Source organism: Sprattus sprattus (assembly GCF_963457725.1).
Source record: "Sprattus sprattus genome assembly, chromosome: 9".
NCBI lineage: Eukaryota > Metazoa > Chordata > Actinopteri > Clupeiformes > Clupeidae > Sprattus > Sprattus sprattus.
In genome coordinates, this window is record NC_137928.1 from 10,874,702 (window position 1) to 10,896,596 (window position 21,895).

A 21,895-nucleotide genomic window follows, 5' to 3' on the forward strand; every position below is an offset into this window, starting at 1 on the left:
GCTCTGCAAGGCCTATTGAAGTTTTTCATGTGAAATATTCTTGCCCCCACACTTCATGTGTCTATTAATTGCACAGTGGATCCCGGAAAGAAACAAATCAAAGAAAAACACTCTTGATGTTGTTATGGAGTAAGGGAAACTGTAGCGATGGGGAGTTTTATCAAAACAGAAATACTTGAACTTAACCAAGGTTAAACCAGGGTAGTAATACCACTACTGTGGTGCCAGCTCCACATCACATATTTTTCAGGCCACTCACAGAGGAGTTTTTTTTTTTTTTTTTGTCAAGACTTGGAAAGTGAAGCTCTCCGTTCAAAACAACGCTCCGCTCCAAAACCCGCCTGCCACACACGCTAGCATCGTGTGGAGCGCAGACCGAATGCAGCGCAGCCAAGATCTGAAATACAAAACAACTTTCTGACTCAGTCACTGACTCAGTCTCCATGACTGCATACTTTTTAAATGGTCCAAGATGTCTGCCCCTCCGTCAGACTACTTCTAAAGCTAAACAAGAGAGAGAGAAAGAAAAAAAAAAAAACATAAACACGACTGGAAACTAGTCCACAGAACTGCCACTATTATTTCATCCAAGGCCTGCCAATGACACAAGACAAGTATTTCTCCTGAAACCCTCTTCCACTGGCTGACCACGACCAAGGCTAGTGCACATCCTCCCCTCCTAACCCCAGTTACTTCACTGTAGGCCACAGTGACACTCAGGCAACACTAGCCGAGCCGTGCAGGAAAGCCCAAAAGTCCCTTTTCAAACCACAGCAGCTGTCTCCCTGGCAGAAATTTCCAGAAAATGTTTCCTAATTTTACTGGTCTAGACCTCAGCTCATAGACCAGTTCCCAGTTCAGATTCTTGGGACACATCACATGAATGGCTCACGCACATCAACACACACACACACACACACACACACACACACACACACACACACACACACACACACACACACACACTCACACACAGAACAACAACCTCCAGGATCTGTCTGTACATCAGGCCGCTGAAGCAGCCAGTCAACCTAAATCTGTCCCATGCCGCACGTTATTGGAACTCAAGAGGGACGTGACTGCAGGCTGACCACCGGCCCAGTAACAGGATAACACGCCCTGGAGCCCTTTGCCCCTGTCCTGTCCTATCCTATCCTCAGATTACCTTTTCGCCAAATCTTGCCGGTACTTAAACTGAATCATGAGAATGTAATGTTCTGTCCCGTGGCTGGGACGTGGCCAGGGCACTCTCTGCTGCAGCAGCAGCAGGCCCCGGCACATTACACCCACTGATCCTGAGTCAGACGCTAGGCAACTGGCTGTCACAGGGAATGATATGAGTGGGTTCTTCGAGCGCTGTTCATGGAATGCCAGTTCCGAAAATGAACTGATGCACCTGATATCATACTGTTGAGGGTGGTGTACTGTGACAGTCACCCAGCCAGACTGCCAGACAGACACCCACACAGGCACAGATGACAATGCTGGGGTTTGTTTTTTGTGCGTGTGTGTGTGTGTGTGTGTGTGTGTGTGTGCGTGTGTGTGTGTGGCAGGGCTGGGCACAGCAAAAGGTATGGCAACCCCCCCCCCCATACACTGCCCCTGTAGGGCATGCAGGGTGTGACTCCTGAGAGGGTGTGTCCCTGCCTGCTTGCCCTACTTGGCACGCTGTGACCCCGACCTCTGTTACATCACTGCCACTAAAAGCACAGATCGCTAACCAACGGCATGCCACAGCATGCCAGCTCCGCAGCGGTGGAGAGTGGTAAACAGAGCCAAGCGGGGGCGATAAACAAAAATAAACCCTGGCCCTCACACCTTGCCCCAGTCCTGGGCCTTCACAGCCCTCCGCTGACACCTGCACACACCCCCGGGGGGAGACTGAGCTCACGGTACACAGATAGAGACACACAACAAGGCTTGCACTCACACACCCGAAACACACATATATATATAAACATGACCGGTGAAAACACACTGTGTCGCTATAACCTCTGGCTTCTGTCCCGTTTCTTTTGCACCACTGTGGCATAATGTTGCACCATAATGCTCAAGCAGTCAGGAGTTTGTGTTCTTTAGAGAAAATAACTTTTCAGAAGAAGAGGACTGTAACGAGCGAGGCTTTCATGATTTTGTTTCGTTTCTTTTCACAGTCGTACGCCATGGCCTCGGATTCAACCACCAAATTCAACATCCAAAAAGCAGTCTTCGCTCCTTTGTTCTTTGTCGGAGCGAATGTTTAGTCTAAGGAAAGGGACATGGTAGAAAGGCAGCCCATTTTTGGCCGAAAGAGCGCACTCAATTTATCGTCAGGGAGACAGCAGAGAGGAGGAACCCGAGAGTATACTTGGGAATCCAGCAGGTGGGGAAGTGAGCTACCTCCTTTCTGCTATTAGTTGGACTCGTCTTATTAGGCTGGCCTTGCACTGCTTCCACAGGCAGCTTGAAGAACAGAGCACAGCTGTGTGTGCTGAGTGCACCCGACTGTCCTTGCCCCACCCCCCCCAAATTCACAATATTCGCCTTCAGTGAGGGAGTGAGCGACACATACCACGGGACACACACGGACTCCTAGACATGTAAGAACAGACACTTTTGTGTACACACACACACACACAACACATATCACATGAAGGGCTCACGCACGTGCACGTACACACACCCACCCACCCACACACACACACACACACACAACACATATCACATGAAGCGCTCACATACGTGCACGTACACACACCCACACACACACACACACCCCCCCCCCCCCTCTAACACAACCCCCCCCCATCCCCATTCCTGTTACCTATTACACAGCAGGCATAATGATTCAGCACTTCATATTCCAACAAAAAGCAAGGAGTCATAAACACAGAGAGTGAAGTGGGAATACTTGAGGCAACAGCAGGGAAAAAGCTTGTGACGCAAGGCCAAAGGGAAAGAAATACACAGCAATTTCAAAAAGTCTGAGTCTGTCCTGAAACCTGCCTCTGTATTTGTGTGCTTTAATGCCAGGCTTGGGTTGTGTGCCACACTTTTGTAGGGGCGGGAGGGGGAGGATATGTGCGGTGGGGGAATGGTGCCCCACCAGTGCCCTCGCTCCATGCCACAGTTCCGCTGACTAACAAGTGGCACCAGACTTTGGCCTGAGGCGCCGTGATTCCAGTAAAATGCTCCTCGTTATGCAACCCCTTTAATAAGTGTCACCTTATCTGAACTCCTCTGCTCTGGGCCGCAAGAGGAGCGAAGCCTGAAGTCAGGAGCGGGTTTTAAACCAACGCGTGTGGCTTTTTCCGAATCTGAAATATTACACTGTCGGGGCTTTTATTATTTAAATAGCTTGGCACGGATCGACTGAGCGTAGAGTCGAGCAGAGGCACAAACGAGATGGGTAGGTTAGAAAGACAGAAAAGACGACAGACAGACAGAGAGGCAATCCTGTTGGGAAGTAATGGAGACAAAGTTCGACAAAAAAAGAGGGAGGAGAGGAGATGGAGGAGAGGAAGAGGCATGGCTCCGGAGGCTCCGCCTCTGAGCTAAAAAAAATACGGCACACACCACTACCCTTCGTGTCACGAATGACACTGGGGGTTGGCAGCGGCCCAGCCTGGCCGGGGAGCTCACGTGCCAAACACAGATCAGCCTGCTTGATTGCATCTTTGCCCTACTTCACAACATTCTCAGAAAACCGAAAGGCCCAGTGCTGGTTCTCAGGCGGTACTACGAAAACAAACCGCTGGGCAGGAGGTTCTGTCGACTCTGACACAATTCTGCCAAAATGTAATGCCAAAATAAGGATACGATAAAAAATACATTGCCAACATCTAAACAGAGGAAGCCAATGTGTGCTATTGGTCAAATTAAATGAGTATATGCTTTCAATCAGCTGAAGCCAAACTATTTTTTTTATAGATTTTCTATACCTATACGTTCTATCAATGTTATCTATCCCTAAACTATACACTGCTTTCCTCAACTTGTCCTTATTGTCTTTAAGTGAAGGTATCAGTGATATATATTACAGTTTAAGAACAACAAACCAAATATGTTGCTGCCTGATCTCCTGCCGGGCGTGCGCCCATCGATTCGGGACATCAAAGAACAGCTCAAGCCCCAAATATTTGTGCTAGCCTGTGACGCGTGTGTAGTGTGGGACACAGAGAGAGGCCGGCACAGGCACAGGCACCGGGCCAACATGCGTGTGTTCGACGTAAGCGTGTGGGTGTCTGTTTGCACAAGAAGAATACGAAAATAAGACACCGAGTTCATGTGTGCATCCCCGAAATTCTTTCAATTCAACATCAACTTTGTTTGGAACACCACTCCAGAACAAGCACATGGAAATAAAGTGTTGCTCCAGTGGTCCAACAATGTAGCACTGCATGAACTTCACAAGACGGTCAACCATGATAAACATGACTACAGAGATGTACATCACTGTACAGTAATGGGCTATAGGAAGGCAATTTAATCATGCATAGTTGAAAGCTTCAAGCAGGAACCAGTTCACGTTCAGTGGGGCAGGATGGAATTGGAAAGAGGTAGAAAGAGACATAGAATAAAGGAGGGAGTGAGGGATGAGAGGTTCTGTTTCTTGGTTCTCCTTGGTGTGTGGCTTATGTGGACCGCCATGTTTGTTCACATGCTCACGAGGGAGGAGTGCAGTGTGGGCTCCTGTTGTGAGTGTGTCATGACTCACCTCACGCGAGAGAGAGAGAGAGAGAGAGAGAGAGAGAGAGAGAGAGAGAGAGAGGGATGGAGAGAACCAGGGAGAGGGAGCAAGACAGAAGGAGGGAGAGAGAGTGTGTGAGGAATGACTCAACCACCAAAATTAAAATTGCCAGCATTTGCCCTTTACTGTCTCACACCCAGGATGATTTTTTTTCCCGCTCTTTATGAAATGTGCACACAAAGCCAACTGATTGCATAAATTGGTGGTGAATCCCCCACTTGTGTTTCTTCTACGAAGCTGCAACCGTGTCCTGTCTTCAAATAAAGTCTGGTGCCTTTCCCTGCAGTTTTGTGGTAAACATGCTAATTAAATTGAAAGAGGTCTCATCACAAAGAAAAATGAAAGAAAGAAAAAAAAGATTTGTTTCCAGATTTTCTCTTTCTATTCGAGATATCATTTACCCACCAGTGCGGTGGCCTCTTCCTCAGAACTCTAAACAAGAGAATTCGTTGTGACACCCACATTTCAACCGGTTTCACTGCACTTTACTGGATGAGTGTCTTTGCAACCTGTTTTTTGATGAACAACAACCATAAGAGTAACACATTTACACAAGAGCAAAGTGCAAAACTACAAAAAAAAAGACACCTCCAGAATGAGCGGTGTCTCGGGAGCTATCTGTACTCTGATCATTAACTGTGACATATGGACACCAAGTCTGTGAATGATTGCCACTGAATGGTGTAACATCCAAACTGGCTCCGAACGATTCAGTTTGACCCTTAGTAACAGAAAAATAGTCATTATGAGAGGTGGGGGGACAGGCTAGCGGCTCCTCAACTAGCTAAAGTTCCTCTTTGCTCTGTCTGGACAAAGTGAGACGTCCACAGCTTCGTGCTGGCGCCACTGGACAAGCCAAAGTCCAATCGCATCGAGCATGGCGTGTACAAAGGAAAGCTTTTTTGAGCGTGTTCTTTCTTTCTTTCTTTCTTTTCATTGTGTCGGGGAGAGGAAAAAAAAAAAGAGGGTTGTCTGCCGTGCCGTGAACGACAGACTCCAAAGAATAGGAGATGAAGTGCTTGCCTCCCACTCCTCCTCCACTGTGTTCTCTCTCTCTTTCCCTTTCTTTCTCTCTCTCTGTTTGTCTCCCTCACTCTCTCTCCACCCCTTCACTCCTTTTTTTACAATCTGTGACAAGTGGGCTCAGACAAAGAGGGCTTAATAGAGCCATCACAGTTTAGCAGGAGGAGAGGAGGATGGTGAGGGGGAGGTGGGAGAGATGCAAGGGGGTCTATCTATGAATAACCCAGCTAGGAGTGGTGCTGAATGGCATCTCGTTTTTCCCACAGTCTCGCCCACCCCACAGCCTGGACCCCTCTTTGTGCCAGGGCCAGTGGGAGAGCTGTACTATCCAGGGCGGGCTCCATGCCCATAAAAGTGGCAGAAGAGACGGGCAGGCAGGGGCACCCCTATACCCAAACGTACTGGACAGCTGCATTCACTTCACACACCTCTCCCTTTGGCACTGCTAGTCAATGTCAGAACCAGACAGGGAGAGATATAGATAGATAGATAAATACATTATTATATATATATATATATATATATATTTATATATTATTTATATTTATCAATCTATCTTTATATACTATTTATATTTATCGACTAAATATATATGAAACGTATTGCTGGCAACAACTCAAAAACCTTATGGCCTTATGCTGTTCCTTATAAATGACCAACCGGTCAAAAGGACGGTACATGCGTTTGAAGATAGTGCCCTTATGTGGAAATAGAACACAGGTTATTACAAGTTACGTATGACCTGTAGTATTTAGAAGTGGCAATACATTGTGTGTGCTGCAAGGTGTCTGCTGCAAATGCAGGTCTACAGAGATGGGAAAACATTCCCTATCTAAGATGTACTGTGAACAGCCACATGTCATTCTTACATCATAACATGCAAAGAATAACAATTGAACGCTCTTATCTGGTTTACAACTTCTGGATTGCTAGCACTGCCAACCTCACACTCGTACAATACACACACACACATACAGCCCAGCCCCCCCCCCCCCCCCCCCCCCCCCCCCCGCCCAAAGAAGATCAGGGAGGTCAGGGCTGTATACTATACTATACAGCACATACGCACACACACACACACACACACACACACACACACACACACACACACACACACACACACACACACACACACACCCACACGCCCACACGCCCACACACACACACACACACACACACACACACACACACACACACACAGGTTATTGCACTGTACTGCCATTGCCAAACAGGTACAGAAGACAGAACTGGGCCTGCTCTCAAACAGAGGGCAACCCCCCCCCCCCCCCCCCCCCCCCCCCCTCCCCCTCCATTCATCCAGTTCCAGACTGGTCTGCCACTGCCTGTCAAGACACACTGTTTGGAATGTAGGGACAAAAGTCTCACCCAAAAGAAGAAAGAAAAAATGACTAACCGCCACAGGGTGACGTGTGTGTATATCTGACAAACCCCAGTGGGGCATTGTCTCCTAAATCCCTCTGGGTGGTGACAGGCCACAGCCGGGGAGTAACACCTAAATACTGCGCAACCTCCATCCGCTACACCGCAACACTGTTGCCATGGATTTTCACGTGGCAGTGTTTACTTGTTTCCCTCTCGTCGTCAGGGCTTTTCTTGCACGCCATGGATAAATCAATACTGTCGATACTGTCTGAGGCCTGACAACCCCACCTCTGCCCCCAACCCCTAAGCTAGTGGCTGACTGACCTAGAGGCAGTCCGGATCTTTAAAATCTGAAGCATCTAAGACTCAGTTTTATTCTATCATCGCATCCGAAAGTCATTTCTACATTAGACACCACTGACAGCAACCACAGACAATATAGTATACAGCCCTGACCTCCCTGATCTTCTTTGGGGGGGGAGTGGGAATGGGGATGGGGATGGGGGGGTTTGTGTAAGAGGGGTGTGTGTGTGTGCGTGTGTGTGTGTGTGCAATGATCCAGAGAAATCTCTGAGTCAGCAGAGAATTGGTAACGGCTCAAGGTCTGAATCAGATGACTGAGAACGGCCAGCCACAGAGACGACTGACCTGTTGTCTCTAAAAGTGACCATGTGCTGCTAATGGCCAGGCAGAGTGCGCCGGCCCTGAGCAATGAATAGACCGCATTCAAGGGGAGCCAGGGTGCAAAACAGAGTTCAGGCAAAATACAATGGAGGAGAAATACCTTGGCAATTCCAAGACCAGATATGTACACTTAGACATAATATTGCCATGTCTATCTGTGTCAGACAGAGAATATAGAGACTGTGGATGTGGATGTGGATGTGTGTTGCTGTTAAGAGAGACAGAGAAAGTCTCCCTCTGCATAGGTCTGTGTGTTTATCAGTACCATTACACAACACCAATCTCCTGTAATAATGAAGACATTTATAGTAAACAAATATGCTAGGCTATCAGTTGATAATTTTAAAGCATGCCAGCATCCAAATATTAAGAACTACACACTACCCTTACAACTATTCAGCATTGCTCTGAATTTAAAAGTGAATACCTTCCAACCAGCGGAGCTGTTACTGTCTCCCTTGTCCTTGAAATAAGGGACACTCTTCACCATCCAGTCATAAATCTGCGACAAGGTGAGGCGCTTCTCTGGGGAGCTTTCGATGGCCTTCGTGATGAGATCAGCGTAAGACATATTCCCCCAGGCATTACGGCGAGAAGAGCTGCTCTTGCGCTGGGCAGCGGCAGCGGCGGCCGCCGCCACCGACGAAGTTGATCCGACCGGAGAGGACAGCAGGGGCACCTGTTGCTGGTGCGCTATCTGTGGGCTCGGCAGCTGCTGCTGCTGTTGATGTGGATGAGTCTGGATACAGTTCTCCTGACACGAGAAGTCATTGCACAGGCCCAGGGGCTTCTGGTCCGGGTAGTCTTCGTTCTCCTCTAACAAGCTGAGATTGTTGATGAAGTCAGCATTGTTGGTGGGCTCCTGTTTAACGGAGGGAGCCGGTGAGGATGTGTTGGAGTCGGCTGGGTTGCTGAAGTCCGGCCGTGGTAGCGGCCAAGTACAAGACCGGGGCCGGGAGAGGGGCTCGAAATCCGGGTCGATATCCACTAACTGTTGCTGGGCTGCTTCAGCCATAATAGCAGTAGTAAACCCAATCCAAGAGTCACATAGAAGTTGCACGGGAAAAGTTACTCATGCGCAACAGACCAGGAGAAAAACAAACCGAAATCGAAAAGCAATGGCAAAGGAAATTAGTCGCGTTCACACACACCGCTAAAACTATTAACCTACATTAGTGTAGGCAACACGTCCGTGAAGCCAAGCGGGTCCAAGCGTAAACACCAGACTAGATGTGGGGAAGCAAAACACTATGAAACGTCCCTGTCCGGTTGATAGAAGGCAGTTGTGGTCTGCAATCCAGAAGCAGTACTCCGTTCGTACCGTGCCTATCCGTATTCCTGCCTGTTGAGCGTGGTTCTACTGTGCCTAAGTGCTCTTACTGGAACTATCATATGTCAGCTGACACCACCCCTACTTGAGTGACAACGCGGGACCGCCAATGAATGCGCGTTTTAAAAGTGAAACAGGGGAATGTTTTTCTTCTCTTTGGTCCGATAAACATATCCTGTCTCAATTAAACGAATCAGCCAGAGTCTTGTTTTCGACATTAATTGTTTCTTTCGGACGTGTTCACCTGTTTTCCTCAAAACACGGACTTAAGACAATAAGAAGTGTTTGTTTTTAAAGCGTTGTTTGTCACGAGCATGGGGAAAGCTATTTAATAAACAGTGGTTACATTGTAACAACTTTGATATAACCTGCATCGATTTCGTCTCATGAAACAACTTGGATAGTAAGCTAAGGGGAACGGCTGGCCTATTTTTCACAATTAAATTTTCAGCGAAACATAATATCAGTTAACTTCATAATGTTCTAAAATAGCCTTCTGCAACATCAGACAAAATGTTCAATTTAGACCTTAGGTAGCCTACACATTAGGCCTAGTTCAAATAAGGAATTCCGCGGCTTAGTCTTTTATCTACCTTATGTCTTCAAAGGTGAGCATTTAGAATGGAATATTAGAACTAACGCCTCATGATATGCTCAAATGAGCGCAGTCACTGCACCATCTCTCGTTTTAAACACAGAATGTCTAGCCTATAGGCCACTGAAGCATCGATGGGACAATCTGTAAACTCAGTCATCAACTAGCCTTTAGACTTACATAGTAGGCTAGCCTATGGCATTGGCCTACCAAGAACAAAATAATATTTATTAAAGAAGTCCATATGTATGGTAACATAAACGTTTTAAGTGAAGAATCTCAAAGTAACCAACTGCTGTTTCTAAGAAGTCTAGCCTATAAATGATTGTCATACTGATTGTCATACTGGCACACCCGCTACACTATCAAAACGTGGTAAACATATAGCCTATACAGTATATAGGCTATAGACTAATAGACACTGGAAATATTTAGGTAAGAGCTTCATAACTCAATAGTAACTTAATCGTTAACAGTAAACGTAGGATATTGTATTTCTATACTTATATTATAATAGTAGCCTGAAATCCTAAACATGGAAAGTAAGATATTGCTGATAACAGTCCAAATCGGAAATTTCTTATTATTGTTTCAATGTCTCCATCTTGTGGCTATTCTCTAAATTACCCCGCCCTACATGAATTCGCGTGCGTCTGGAGACAGCACGAGCTAATACTTCCTTATAGTTTGTGCTTATCGTGCTTGGCCGTGTTTATTCAGCAGGGTGTTTTTAATACTATCTCAGAAAACTTGAGGGCACTTCTATATATTCCACACGCTAATATGGGTTTTTGAACACTGGAAATGGTGTATTTAAAGGTTAAAACACCTCTCAGCTTTACATTTGGCTAGCTAGCAAACTTTCCAGCAGGTACTGTCAGCCAGGCCCAGGGTGGGTAATCGGGAGAATAGGGAGATTTCCCGGTGGGCCGCTTCACTTCTGGGCCGGTCGAGAAATGTATTTGTTGACATTTGTCACGTTAGTCCATCTTCTCTTAAAGTAGGCTACACACGTTCCGCATTCTGACAACGCAGCCTCTGCATGGGTTGTACCATGCGAGGAATTTCTCCCCTCCAAAATAGAGTTGGTTGGGTCCATAGCTCGTCTTTTCCCAAAAAGTTTTCTCAGGTAGGCTACCCATAGCTGGGCCGGCCCTACCGCAACGATATGCGTGCGCATTCTGTCACCGCAGCCTCTGATGCTGCCTTGGAGGTGAATGTCATAAACGTACCTTTTGTTACCATTTGAATATGCTTCTATAGGCCACTGAATGCTGGGAGTGTACAACATTTTTGAGAAAACGAGGCAGAACACCATCACAAATGTTTGATATGTTAAGAACAAATATCTAATCTCTCCACAAAAAATTGTTTCATGTTGGTGAATGCTGTAATTTGTATGCTATAGCATGCCAAAAATAGCAAAAAATGGGTTTTCATTCATTTTCAAGCTTTAACATCTTCCAGACCATTCATCATCACATAAGGACATGAAAATGGCTCTTCAGAAAATGCTGCTAGTACAGGCACCCCCTTAAACATATTTTTTGTGACAAAACTATTGGGAGTAGAGAGCTGATATTTGGGATTATACCTATTAAGAAGTGTTTGAACAACCTTGAATTTTTTCAGACAAATCTGAGACGTTCGAGTGGGATACATTGTCCCACTTGACATGGAATGACTCAAATGTCTGCTTAAGTTTGATGACAGAGCTACTGTTAGCACATAACAAACCGAGCTGTCTAGCCTGGCATACCAGTGGGAGAGACTGAAAAAGTCCTCTTTTGAAGGTTATACACATTGGTGTAGTCCAGGGTATACACTGGTATACAGAGTATACCCACTTATTTTTCAGTCAGCATTGAGTATACCCACTTCTCAAAACAGGGCGTTTATCCTGTGCTGTATGGGCTGCTTAAAAAAAATTAAGAGTATACCCACTTCTCCAAGGACCACTACACCACTGGTTATACAGGGCATGTAGTGAGGTGGCACAGGAAGGTCAGGAGATGGAGCTTGAAAGCAGGACCTGATCCTCCTCCAGTACAACCTCCTCATATGCTTATCATGTCATTGGGTTAGCATATAAGTTTCTGTTGACTTTGTCCATTACACAGGTTGCATGCAGTGCCGCTGCTAGCCATTTTGGTGCCCTAAGCATAACTCCTTTATGATGCCCCATTTTTTTATGATTCATTAGCATACCATAAACCTATTTATTTCAGTGTTATTTTGGCAAACCACTGCTGGACTTGCTTGGATGTATTGTTCTTAGTAATAGTCAAGAAAATTATTACAAGTTTCTCTCAAACTTCATGTTGTTTTGTTGAAATAGCATTATTGCTTAAGCCCGCGCTCCGGTCAGAATCAGAGTCAGAACGTCATTCGTTAAACAGCATTTGAACCCATTTCTAACAGGGCCTCTGTCTCAACGTCCTATGTAACTCAGACTGGTTGCAGTTCACTGCCTGGCCACAGTTTTAACATTGTTTTATATGGGGGCGCTATTTAACTCTTGTCAATACAGATTCTAAATTAGTTATCTAGTAGCCTATAGTCTCCTCGATTTAACTTACCTATACAATTATAATGGGTGCCTCTGACACTTCGTATGAATGGGTTCATATTCACACATATTAACACAAGTTCATCATGTGTAAAGAATGCTGATATGAAATATGAAAACAACCAGGGCCTAGTTTCCCGAACGTTAAAAAGGACTTGAAATCGGTCGTAAGAGGGATCCTTGCAGAGCGGTTTCCCGACGCCGCACTTACGGCTATGATGAGTCTACGATGTCGCCAAAATCCACGTAGGCCGTTAAGATACGTCGTTATCGGGAAACGAGGCCCAGTAGTAAATGTGAATTCCAATTGAATCGTGATTTAAGATAGGCTACTCTATTTGATTTGGTTTCACCTGTTCGTGTTGGCGTAACAAATTACTATTAGGCCTATTATTTTTTTGTTGGCGTAACAAATGCTTGTGGAGTCAAGTGAGGCGCTTGTCTAGGGCACAGATTACACTAATTGGAATACGGGACTGCAGCCGTCCCTGACGGGACAAAACAAAATCACCCATAATTCGGGATGTCCCGGACAATTCGGAACGTTCGGCAACCCTACTTGCACCTAAGTTATAACATAGGCTATCTGAGCGTGGTAACATTAGCAATAATGTCAGCTAGTTGGAAGTGTAGGCTATGCATAGGCTAACCATTAAATTAGCAGCACATTTCCCGTATTTAACAATGATTAAACATCGACTTAGGCTACCTGAAAGTGATGCAAGGGCATCATCTCGCAGTTTCTTACTCTCACTTTTTTTCTGCCCCTGGCCCTGACACCCGCCTTCTGTCAAAGTTCGTTAGAAAGGGCACCCACGGCGAGTTTGGGAAGTTGAGTGTGTATTTGTGTAATTTGAGCAATTAAATATGTCACTTATTCTGCCTGATTTGTGATATACATGCCTAACGGGTACCTTATCCCCTGAGGACGTGGTGCCATACGCGCAGCGCACTGGTTGCATGTGAGACAAGCTTCTCAACCTTACACTTAGTGAAGAATAGGCTACGAAGCTCATTGAATCCGGACAACTTGGAGGCTTTCATGATAACTGTCAGTAATAGTGAACAGAGAAGGGAAATCCTCATTTCTAAAAGCAACGACACAGTTATCGATTAAGTGGCTGAAATCAGTGCACTCCTTAGGCGGTTACTGATGCTGTAGATGCTGTTGGTGCTATTCGCAATGGAACAGTAGGCCCTATACTGTACTGTGAACATTCGCTCAATATGCCTATTTGTTGAACAGTGGGATACATTTCAAATGCTTTATTTATTTATTTCTGCTATTCTCAACCTATCCTTGTGGTATAGCCTAGTGGAATATTTTTTGTTAACTTCTCAGCTTAAGTCGATTAATATTTAACCTTTACATTATTCGTTGAATCATAGTATAAATGAACACAGGAAATGACACAGAATAGTAAGAGCTGTTCATTTGTCCAAATTCCACTACCATGGAAAAAGTGGGCCGGTCTTGGACCTGAAATTCCCGGGCTGAAAAGTCGCCAGCAGGAGTGGCCCCACCGCTGTCAGCTGTTGATAAGGAATTGCCGGCGAGGTGCTTGCGAGACAGCCGTCTAGCTCTTGATATTTGGCATCCAAATCGACTTTGCCGAAGTAACTTTGTTACCAGACCTCAAAACTTTTACATAATTTAACACATGGAAAGCCTCTGCAGTCTTCTCACTCATGGCATAGGCTACTTCCACTTTATGACTGATTCCTTAAGGTTGGCAAGTGTGCTATAAGGTTCAGAAGTTAGACTGAGCAGCAGTATCGGGAAGTAAGGTAACAACTTTACTTTCATTATACACCCCTACCTTCTATTGGCTTAAATGTAGCCTACTGAAACGTATTAAGTGCGGCTGTTAGACATATTTCATATTGCTTTATCATCTTTGAAGGCAGTGAAGCTTAACCTGAGTTCGAGATGAAAGGACGACCTAGGCACGTACTGATTTAAATAGGATTAGGCTAGATGCGCTAAATTTGGCTAATGTTAATTCTTCGTTTGCATCTGAACACCAAAAATAGATCTCGTGTTTTGTGAAAGGTCAGATCCCTCTTTTCATGAAAGTGATTGTATGATAGTAAACATGTGTTCTATCAGGTATTTGGAACTGACTGAAGTAGAGTGGGATATTGTTGACTGGAATTGGTCAAGTATGTTTACTGGTACAAAATGTGAGCCCTGTTAATCACGTCTTACTGTTAACTATTAGCCAACAACTGTAATTATCGGTCCAGGGTTTCTGAGCCGAGGATTTAAGTGTGGGGAAAATGCAACAATTTACCATTGAAAGGCTTGTTCACAGTTTGCAGTTAATCTGACTTACTTTGATACCTGAGGATATACAGTGGCCGTTTTCCTCTAAATGTTCCTCTATATGCCTGAAGATCTGCTGCCTTTCTCTGATTTAGAAGGCCTGTGTGTGAGAGAGAGGGAGTGGCGTGTTTGCGCCCAAAACCAGGACCAGAGCCTGTGTGGGGGTTTGTTTGTTGAGCAGAATCAACCAACAAGCTTTGCATCATCATCATCATTGTCGTCGTCCACATCATCATCCTCATCATGGCTCCACATCCTGTTGTTCAGGCCATTATCGACCTCTCAGCTGGAGCTATTGGTACGGTAGACCTTTTACATTTCACAGTGACCCGACCTACAACACTACTCAAAAAACTGAAACTGTGTTAGGATAGCAGCGGCATATCTCTAATGGCTTATGTTAACTATCTCTTTCATCTTCACACCATGCTTTACAGTGAAGTTGAAAGAAAACAAAGCTCTTGATGGCTTGATGGTTGTACAGTACATTCAATCATGTGATTTAAGAGTTCCGTGTAGAACCCTTTGTAGACTCTCAGATTTATGGCAATGTCCAGCAGCTGTAACATTTGTCTGCCATAAAAAGGATTGAAATAGTTATTTTTTTTTATAACTCTTTGCTTTAAAGTAACACTATGCAACAATTTGACACTTGTTGAGGTCCAACTAGTTTTGGTGCCTTTCTCAAATTCATTTTGATAGCATATGGTCATGTGAAGGACATGTGAAGGACACCTGTGTCTTTCCCACTAGCCATCCGGATATCCCCTATATGTTTCTGTGCACCGGCTGGAACACCCTGCAAAAATTGAAGAAAGCTTTCACAGCACGACCTTGCCAGCTATACAGCCAAAAGATACCAGTTAGTGTTTTGGCAAGCTTCTATCAGTGTCAGCTGGGCTGTTGGTGGTGTTTTTCGCATGCCTTTTAGGTAGTTAGATTGTTAGTTTAGGAACAGAATTCCTTATTGCTGTTTGAAAATAACTTTCAGAGGCTACAGTATATTGGTGAATGTGTGCTGTAAACAGCTGTACTAGGACTACTCTGAGCTTTATTTTTGAGCTTTGTCTCCAAGTAGCCATGTTTGGTGTGGCAACAGCATTCTAGAGCTGTTCAGAGTGCTGAGTCTGCCTGGTGACCTCATAGAGACAACACATAATAATAATAATAATAAACTTAATTTGTATAGCACATTTCATTCAAAACAATGTAGCTCAAAGTGCTTAACAGCAAAGAAATTACGTGGAGGGATATGAAATGCACAGTGATACACATAAAAATAGTTTTTTTTAAACATCCATTTGCTATGTCCGGCAGCAGTGCGATGCCAGCCAGATTAAGTGTCCTGCCATGTTGTAACTGATGAGAGCAGCTCTCATTGTACTGAATTATGTCTTTGTTCATAGCCATCGATCCACTGCTTTTCAGAATCTCTCTCCTGTGCTCATTTTCTCATTTTCTCTCCCTCTCTTTTGTTAACTGGTCACTCTTCTTTTCTCTCTTTTTCTCTCTGTCTTTCCTTCTCCCTCTCCCATTTGACCCGCTCCACTGTGATCCCCCCTCCCCCTGTTCCAGGTGGCACTGCCTGCGTGTTCAGCGGGCAGCCGTTCGACACAGCCAAGGTGAAGATGCAGACGTTCCCGGGCATGTACCGAGGCTTCCTGCACTGCTTTACCTCCGTCTACCAGCAGGTGGGGCTGCGGGGCCTGTACCAGGGCACCGTGCCGGCCCTTATCGCCAACATTGCCGAAAACGCTGTGCTCTTCATGAGCTACGGCTTCTGCCAGGACGTGGTGCGTCTCCTGTCTGCGGTGGACCGAGGAACAGAGCTGAGGTGACTGAAAGCTCAACAGACACAGACAGTGATATCGAAGGGACCTAACTGTGAAAAGACAACTCAACAAACATGTGTTTCGTCTCAGTGGACGAACTTCTGCCTTTCTCGTATGCTAAAATTTTTAAAGAAGGAAGGTTGCTGTTTTATTAAAAAATGATTTAGTCCTGCTGTTTTTCTAAAATCATTTGGTAGAATATTTTAAACAGTTTTTCTTCAAAAGCTTACTCAGTTGAAATTCTTCACATTTACAATGATGGGAACCTGCTACTTTCTGGTTTGCTAATGATAAAATGCAAATTGTTCTATTGGAGTCATAACATCAGGCTTATTTTGCTCCCACTAGGATCTAGGTTCTAGGATAGGTTCTTGAAACTACCACCTTTGTTTTCAGAATAAACTGGATTTCATGGGTTGCCCATAAGTGAACTAACCTAAAATCTACCAAAACTGTTAACATCCCCTTTTACTTTGGAGCAACGAACAGTGTGTCTGTCCTGTTGTCTTTTCACATCTTAGGTGTGACCCATCCATTCCTTGCAGAGATTGGCAAGGCTGAGGTTGAGCTGAAATCAGTAACAGGTTGTCCGTAGATTCCACTGTGGGCTTTGACCTTACAGTAAGTACAATTCAGTTTGTCCAAAAGAACATACTGAATTACTTCATAAGGTCATTGGTGATCAGTACCTCCACTGAGATATGAGACATAGACCCTCTCTAGTGCCAGTGTTTAAGTTTGCCGGTTTTTGGCTACTGTAGAAACATGGCGGCACAACCAGGCAGACTTTGTGGACGAGGACCCACTCCCTATTTCAATACGAAGCGCTTATTCTAAGCTAATGAAAACACAACGATTTGTAGTTACAGGTGATAATGGAGGAAATGACTAAAACGTATTTGTGACTATATTCCATTTCAGATCATCCCAAATCCTACATACTGTACCTTTAATGCCCTGGGGTTCTAAGAGATTGTAAACACATTCAAATATTACATAGTAGTAGTTTAACTTAAACTAAGTATGGCAAGTTTTTAATAGTTTTCAAACTACGTTATATACGTCTTTTGTTAAAACTAAGTTGTGATATGTTGTACATACAAGAGTGAAAGGTGGACTTTTATCCTGAACTGTTTACGTGAATGGTAAAAAAAATATTTTGAAGTTCCTCTCCTGGCATTGATTCAACTCCTAAAAATACATCTCTGTTCCTAAAAATGTAATATTTAGACGTTTTTCTTTTCTCCAAGAAAACAATCCTCTCATGGCCATAAAATGGCTTGGATGTTACTCTTCACCTCTGCTTAATGTTTAGTTTGCGGAGCTATGAATATGCGAATGAGCTGCACCTGGCCTTTCCTCTGATAGCTCTCATTTTGACATAGCCTTGTGCTAATGATATGTAGAGCACCAGCCCACAAGTTGACGGGATTGGCTATTTAGGTAGGTGGCTTATAAAACCCAAGATGTCTGAATCCGTGTTTTTGAAACCATCCTTAGTACACTGCAGTTCTAAGGTGGAAACGTCCTGAAACATAATATGAACAGGTGAAAAAACTTGATTTTCACTAGAGGGGGTCTTTAAGAGTTACTTCTACTTGTATATTATGATATAATAGTAAGGATATTGGAGCCAGAATATTGACTGTACACCAAGTAAAGGTAAATGATGATTATCCAGCTTTGCTCTTTACGTGTTTGCCAATAGCAAACATGACGCCTGCACAGGTTCATTACTCCAGCTAATAATGCAGTTTCATATCTCAGCTATGAGTGCCATGGGGAGGTATGCCACACAGGCCTGTGTGTGTGCACGTGACTGCGTCCATCCGTCCATCCGTGCATATTTGAGCGTGTGTGCATGCTTGTATCCGTCCGTCTGTCCGTGCGGGCGTGTGCATGTGTGTGCATGCGTGCATCCGTTTGTGCATTTGTGTGCATGCACAGTATACAAACACTTGGCCTTTGGCTACCCCGAAGTGCATCTGAGTTCACCCGCACCTCCGGTCATGCCCTGCTAATGTTCTCATTGAAAGATTCCTTTGCTCTCACGTATAATCAGGTTATTGGCACTATCAAACTAGTGTCATAAATCATTTGCAGCTCTTCACTGGGTTGGAATGCCTAGAGGGTTGAACACATAGTGTATTTTTGAAATACAAAAAAGGAATTCACCACATATCATTTTCTCAACAGGACTCGCAACCACATATCATTTCTCAACAGAGAGTTCAACTTTTTTTATGTTATAAAATTTCCGATCGACCTTTTTAGTTTTGTCATTTGCTGTCTCTCCATCACACTTGTACTGCTGCCTATTTCACATACCAGATCAGGGCGTCTTTTCCTCCCGCCTGTCCCATTCACCCTGTCCCTGTGGCTGTGTGGTTCAGTGATGTTCAGAAGGCGTGCGCGGGGTCCGTGGCCTCCATCTTCTCCTCGTTGGCTCTCTGCCCCACAGAGCTAGTGAAGTGTCGGCTGCAGGCCATGGATGAAATGGAGGCGTCCGGCAAGATTGCCAGCGGCCAGAAAAGGTTAGTCTGGCAAGACATGAGTCGCAGGGTCAATGAAAGAAGAAGAATTAGTATTGTATAAGTATAAGTATAATTATTGTTCTTAGCTTGACTGTTCTCTTCCTTGTACGTCGTTTGGACAAAAGCGTCTGCTAAATGACTAAATGTAAATGTAAAGTAAGGGTAGGTGTGTGGAGAGTGTTTTGGATGTTATTGAGCTGATATCAGGAGTTTTTTTTATACTGGAATTGCGAGTGTAAGAAGTTCAGAGGAAAGCTCTGAAGAGGGAGGAAGGTAAAAGAAAGGCAGTAAGAAGGAAAGATTACTTAAGAAACATATTACTTTATCCAAATGACATTAGGTGAGAGTAGTTTCTGTTGTATCTATTTATTTCAATATATCTTCTTCAGCACAGTGTGGTCAGTGGTGAGGAATGTGATTCGGACCAATGGACCGCTGGGCTTCTACCAGGGTCTGACCACCACCATGGCCAGGGAGCTGCCGGGATACTTCTGCTTCTTCGGGGGATACGAGTTCAGCCGCTCCACATTTGCACAGTCCATGGGCACGGAGAAAGAGGACATAGGTAAGATTCAGTTCAGGCCTCTGTCTTTATACTGTAAGTGTTTTACGATTAAGCAATATAGTACGAGTGGGAGTGGGGTAGGTAAGGGATATTCCCACGGGTGGTGTTCGGCCGTAGCCACCGAGGCCGAGTGGCATAGGCAACAACACACGTGGGAATTTCCCTTACCTACCCCACTCCCACGAGTGCTATATTGCCTTTATAAAACAATTCTATAGTCAACCAATTAACATTTCAACACAAAGTTATTGATTCATTTTTTTTTTATTTCGCCATTGTTTCTCCGCAACAAAAAAAATAGTTCCATTGTCAACGTCTTGGTTTGGAATTATAAAAACTTTGAATTAACGGTTATCATCAATGCGCTATAGAATGTTTCATCGCAGAGTGATTTATTATTAGCTGTGAAAAGTCCCCGTTGGGTTGTTCTGGGATAATCCAACGCATGGAATGAATTAATTTAACACACATTCATAACAGGGTGGGTAAATGCTGTTGCCGATGTGTTCCGGTCACTGTAAGTGTCAAGCTGTTGAGAAGATGGCCATGTACTATTGTGAGCTTTTAATTTGAGTTGTACATTGCAGTATTATACTCCGTGAGTCACAGGTCTGTGTCCTGTGTCCCATGTCAGCCTTCGATCTGGCCCCCTCAGTGATGTGTAATCTTGTTGGTGGTTGTATGCCATAGGTGTGATTCCCCTCATGTTCAGTGGAGGCTTCGGGGGGGCTTGCCTTTGGCTGACGGTGTACCCCATTGACTGTGTCAAGTCCCGCATCCAGGTGCTCTCTCTGGCCGGGCGACAGGAGGGCTTTCTCAAGACCTTCATTGGCATTGTGCGCAACGAAGGTGAGCCATCACATGCTATGAAAATGCAATTATAAATATGGTGTGTTTGTGTGGTATAACTTCATAACTTTTGTTTATCCGTCTGCCTGTAGGAGTGGCACCGCTGTACTCTGGTCTCACCCCCACCATGATCAGAACTTTCCCCGCTAACGGAGCACTGTTCCTGGCCTACGAGCTTAGCCGCAAAGCCATGATGAGACGGTTTGACAGCTGAGGTGCTCCACTGTCCTCTTCGGTGAAGGTTTCAAGAGACATAGGATTTTGCACATTGCCTTGCGCTGATGTTTGGCCCAGCAACAGCTGTCTTGGACACTTTTAATTATTCTCTTCAGGAAAATCTCTCACATGTTTTGTCTGCACTTTTCCGTAAAGTGGACTTTACACAGGATGGCTTTTTCAGCCCTGCTCCTGCCATGTGTAAAACCACCAATCCTGCGTCAGTTTATGTAAAACCTGGGCTATTTCTGGCTGCTCTCGCACAATTACGAATAACATTATATACTTTAAGAACAACAACCTTCACACGCGTCAGTTTTTTTTCCCATCTCCATTCCGCAATACAAATCCCCTTGCCACTCTATTTTGTGCTGGGTCCAGCCGTACTCCCGTGTGTGTGCAAGCCTCCACTGTGATTTAGATAAGATGAGATATTTAGGGAAATATTTTTGGACTTAACGATAGGAAGTCCTGCTGATACAAATAATGCAATCACTGTCAAGTCGGAATTTGGAAACATCTCTACACTCCTCAGTTAGTAGGCCTACACTCTAAGCACATTAAAACACATAACCTACAAAGAGGTCTTAACCTCTGGGGACTCTATTCTTTATTTAAAGCAACATCTTACAACAATATAACACTTTTTTATGATCATGAGAAGAACAGTTAAACACACCTATCATACCCACTGGCCTGTGCACTATGTAGTTCTGTGGGCCGGGGTCTGAAAACCTTGCAGAAATTTAAGAAGAGACTTTCACAACATTACATCACCAACAATATTGCCAAAAGACACCAGTTAGCATGTTGGCAAGCTTTTATCAGTGGCAACTGGACTGTTGGTGGTGTCTGCAAGGTCTTTGCGTGCTTAGGTAGGTAGCTTGCTAGTTTTAGACCAAAACTCCATAATTTGAATGTCAAACTGATTTGGAAGTCAAAATCCTCTTAAACCTGCAAAACACTGTCATGTTTCCTGGGCCTTCGTGTATGATGCTTGGGTCTGGGACAATATTATTTTAACAGGCCCCTCCCCAGTTAAAATAAAAAAAAACCTGACTCGCATTCTGAAACATTTAAAATATGAAATCATATCATATCAACCTTATGTTGAGAGATTTCGATGCCTTTTGATTGTTTCAGAAACTTAGTCATTCGCCCCCTGTATGATGTCATATTATTTTTCAAGTGAGTTGTCATTTTGACGGCTTGGTTTTTTTAATAAGGTGAGGATTACTGTAATAGACCTAAGGATGTGTC

General features: G+C 44.5%; 2 protein-coding genes across 2 annotated transcripts in view; one reads left to right on the forward strand and one right to left on the reverse strand.

Annotated features, from left to right (window-relative positions):
* The window catches only part of foxo1a (forkhead box O1 a), a 36,670-nt gene extending 27,514 nt beyond the window's left edge, over positions 1–9,156 (reverse strand). The window contains exon 1 of the mRNA XM_080844772.1: positions 8,247–9,156. Coding sequence (XP_080700898.1) covers positions 8,247–8,834 — 588 coding nt within the window. The 5' untranslated portion in view covers positions 8,835–9,156. The remainder of the gene's footprint in view (positions 1–8,246) is intronic.
* Positions 9,157–14,882: 5,726 nt separating this feature from the next.
* Positions 14,883–20,633, forward strand: slc25a15a (solute carrier family 25 member 15a; the record flags this gene model as incomplete). The annotated part of the gene is made up of 6 exons (XM_080844707.1): positions 14,883–14,937; positions 16,215–16,473; positions 18,865–19,005; positions 19,395–19,570; positions 20,261–20,419; positions 20,512–20,633. 6 exons carry the CDS (start codon positions 14,883–14,885, stop codon positions 20,631–20,633), a joined length of 912 nt encoding a protein of 303 aa, XP_080700833.1.
* Positions 20,634–21,895: the final 1,262 nt, after the last annotated feature.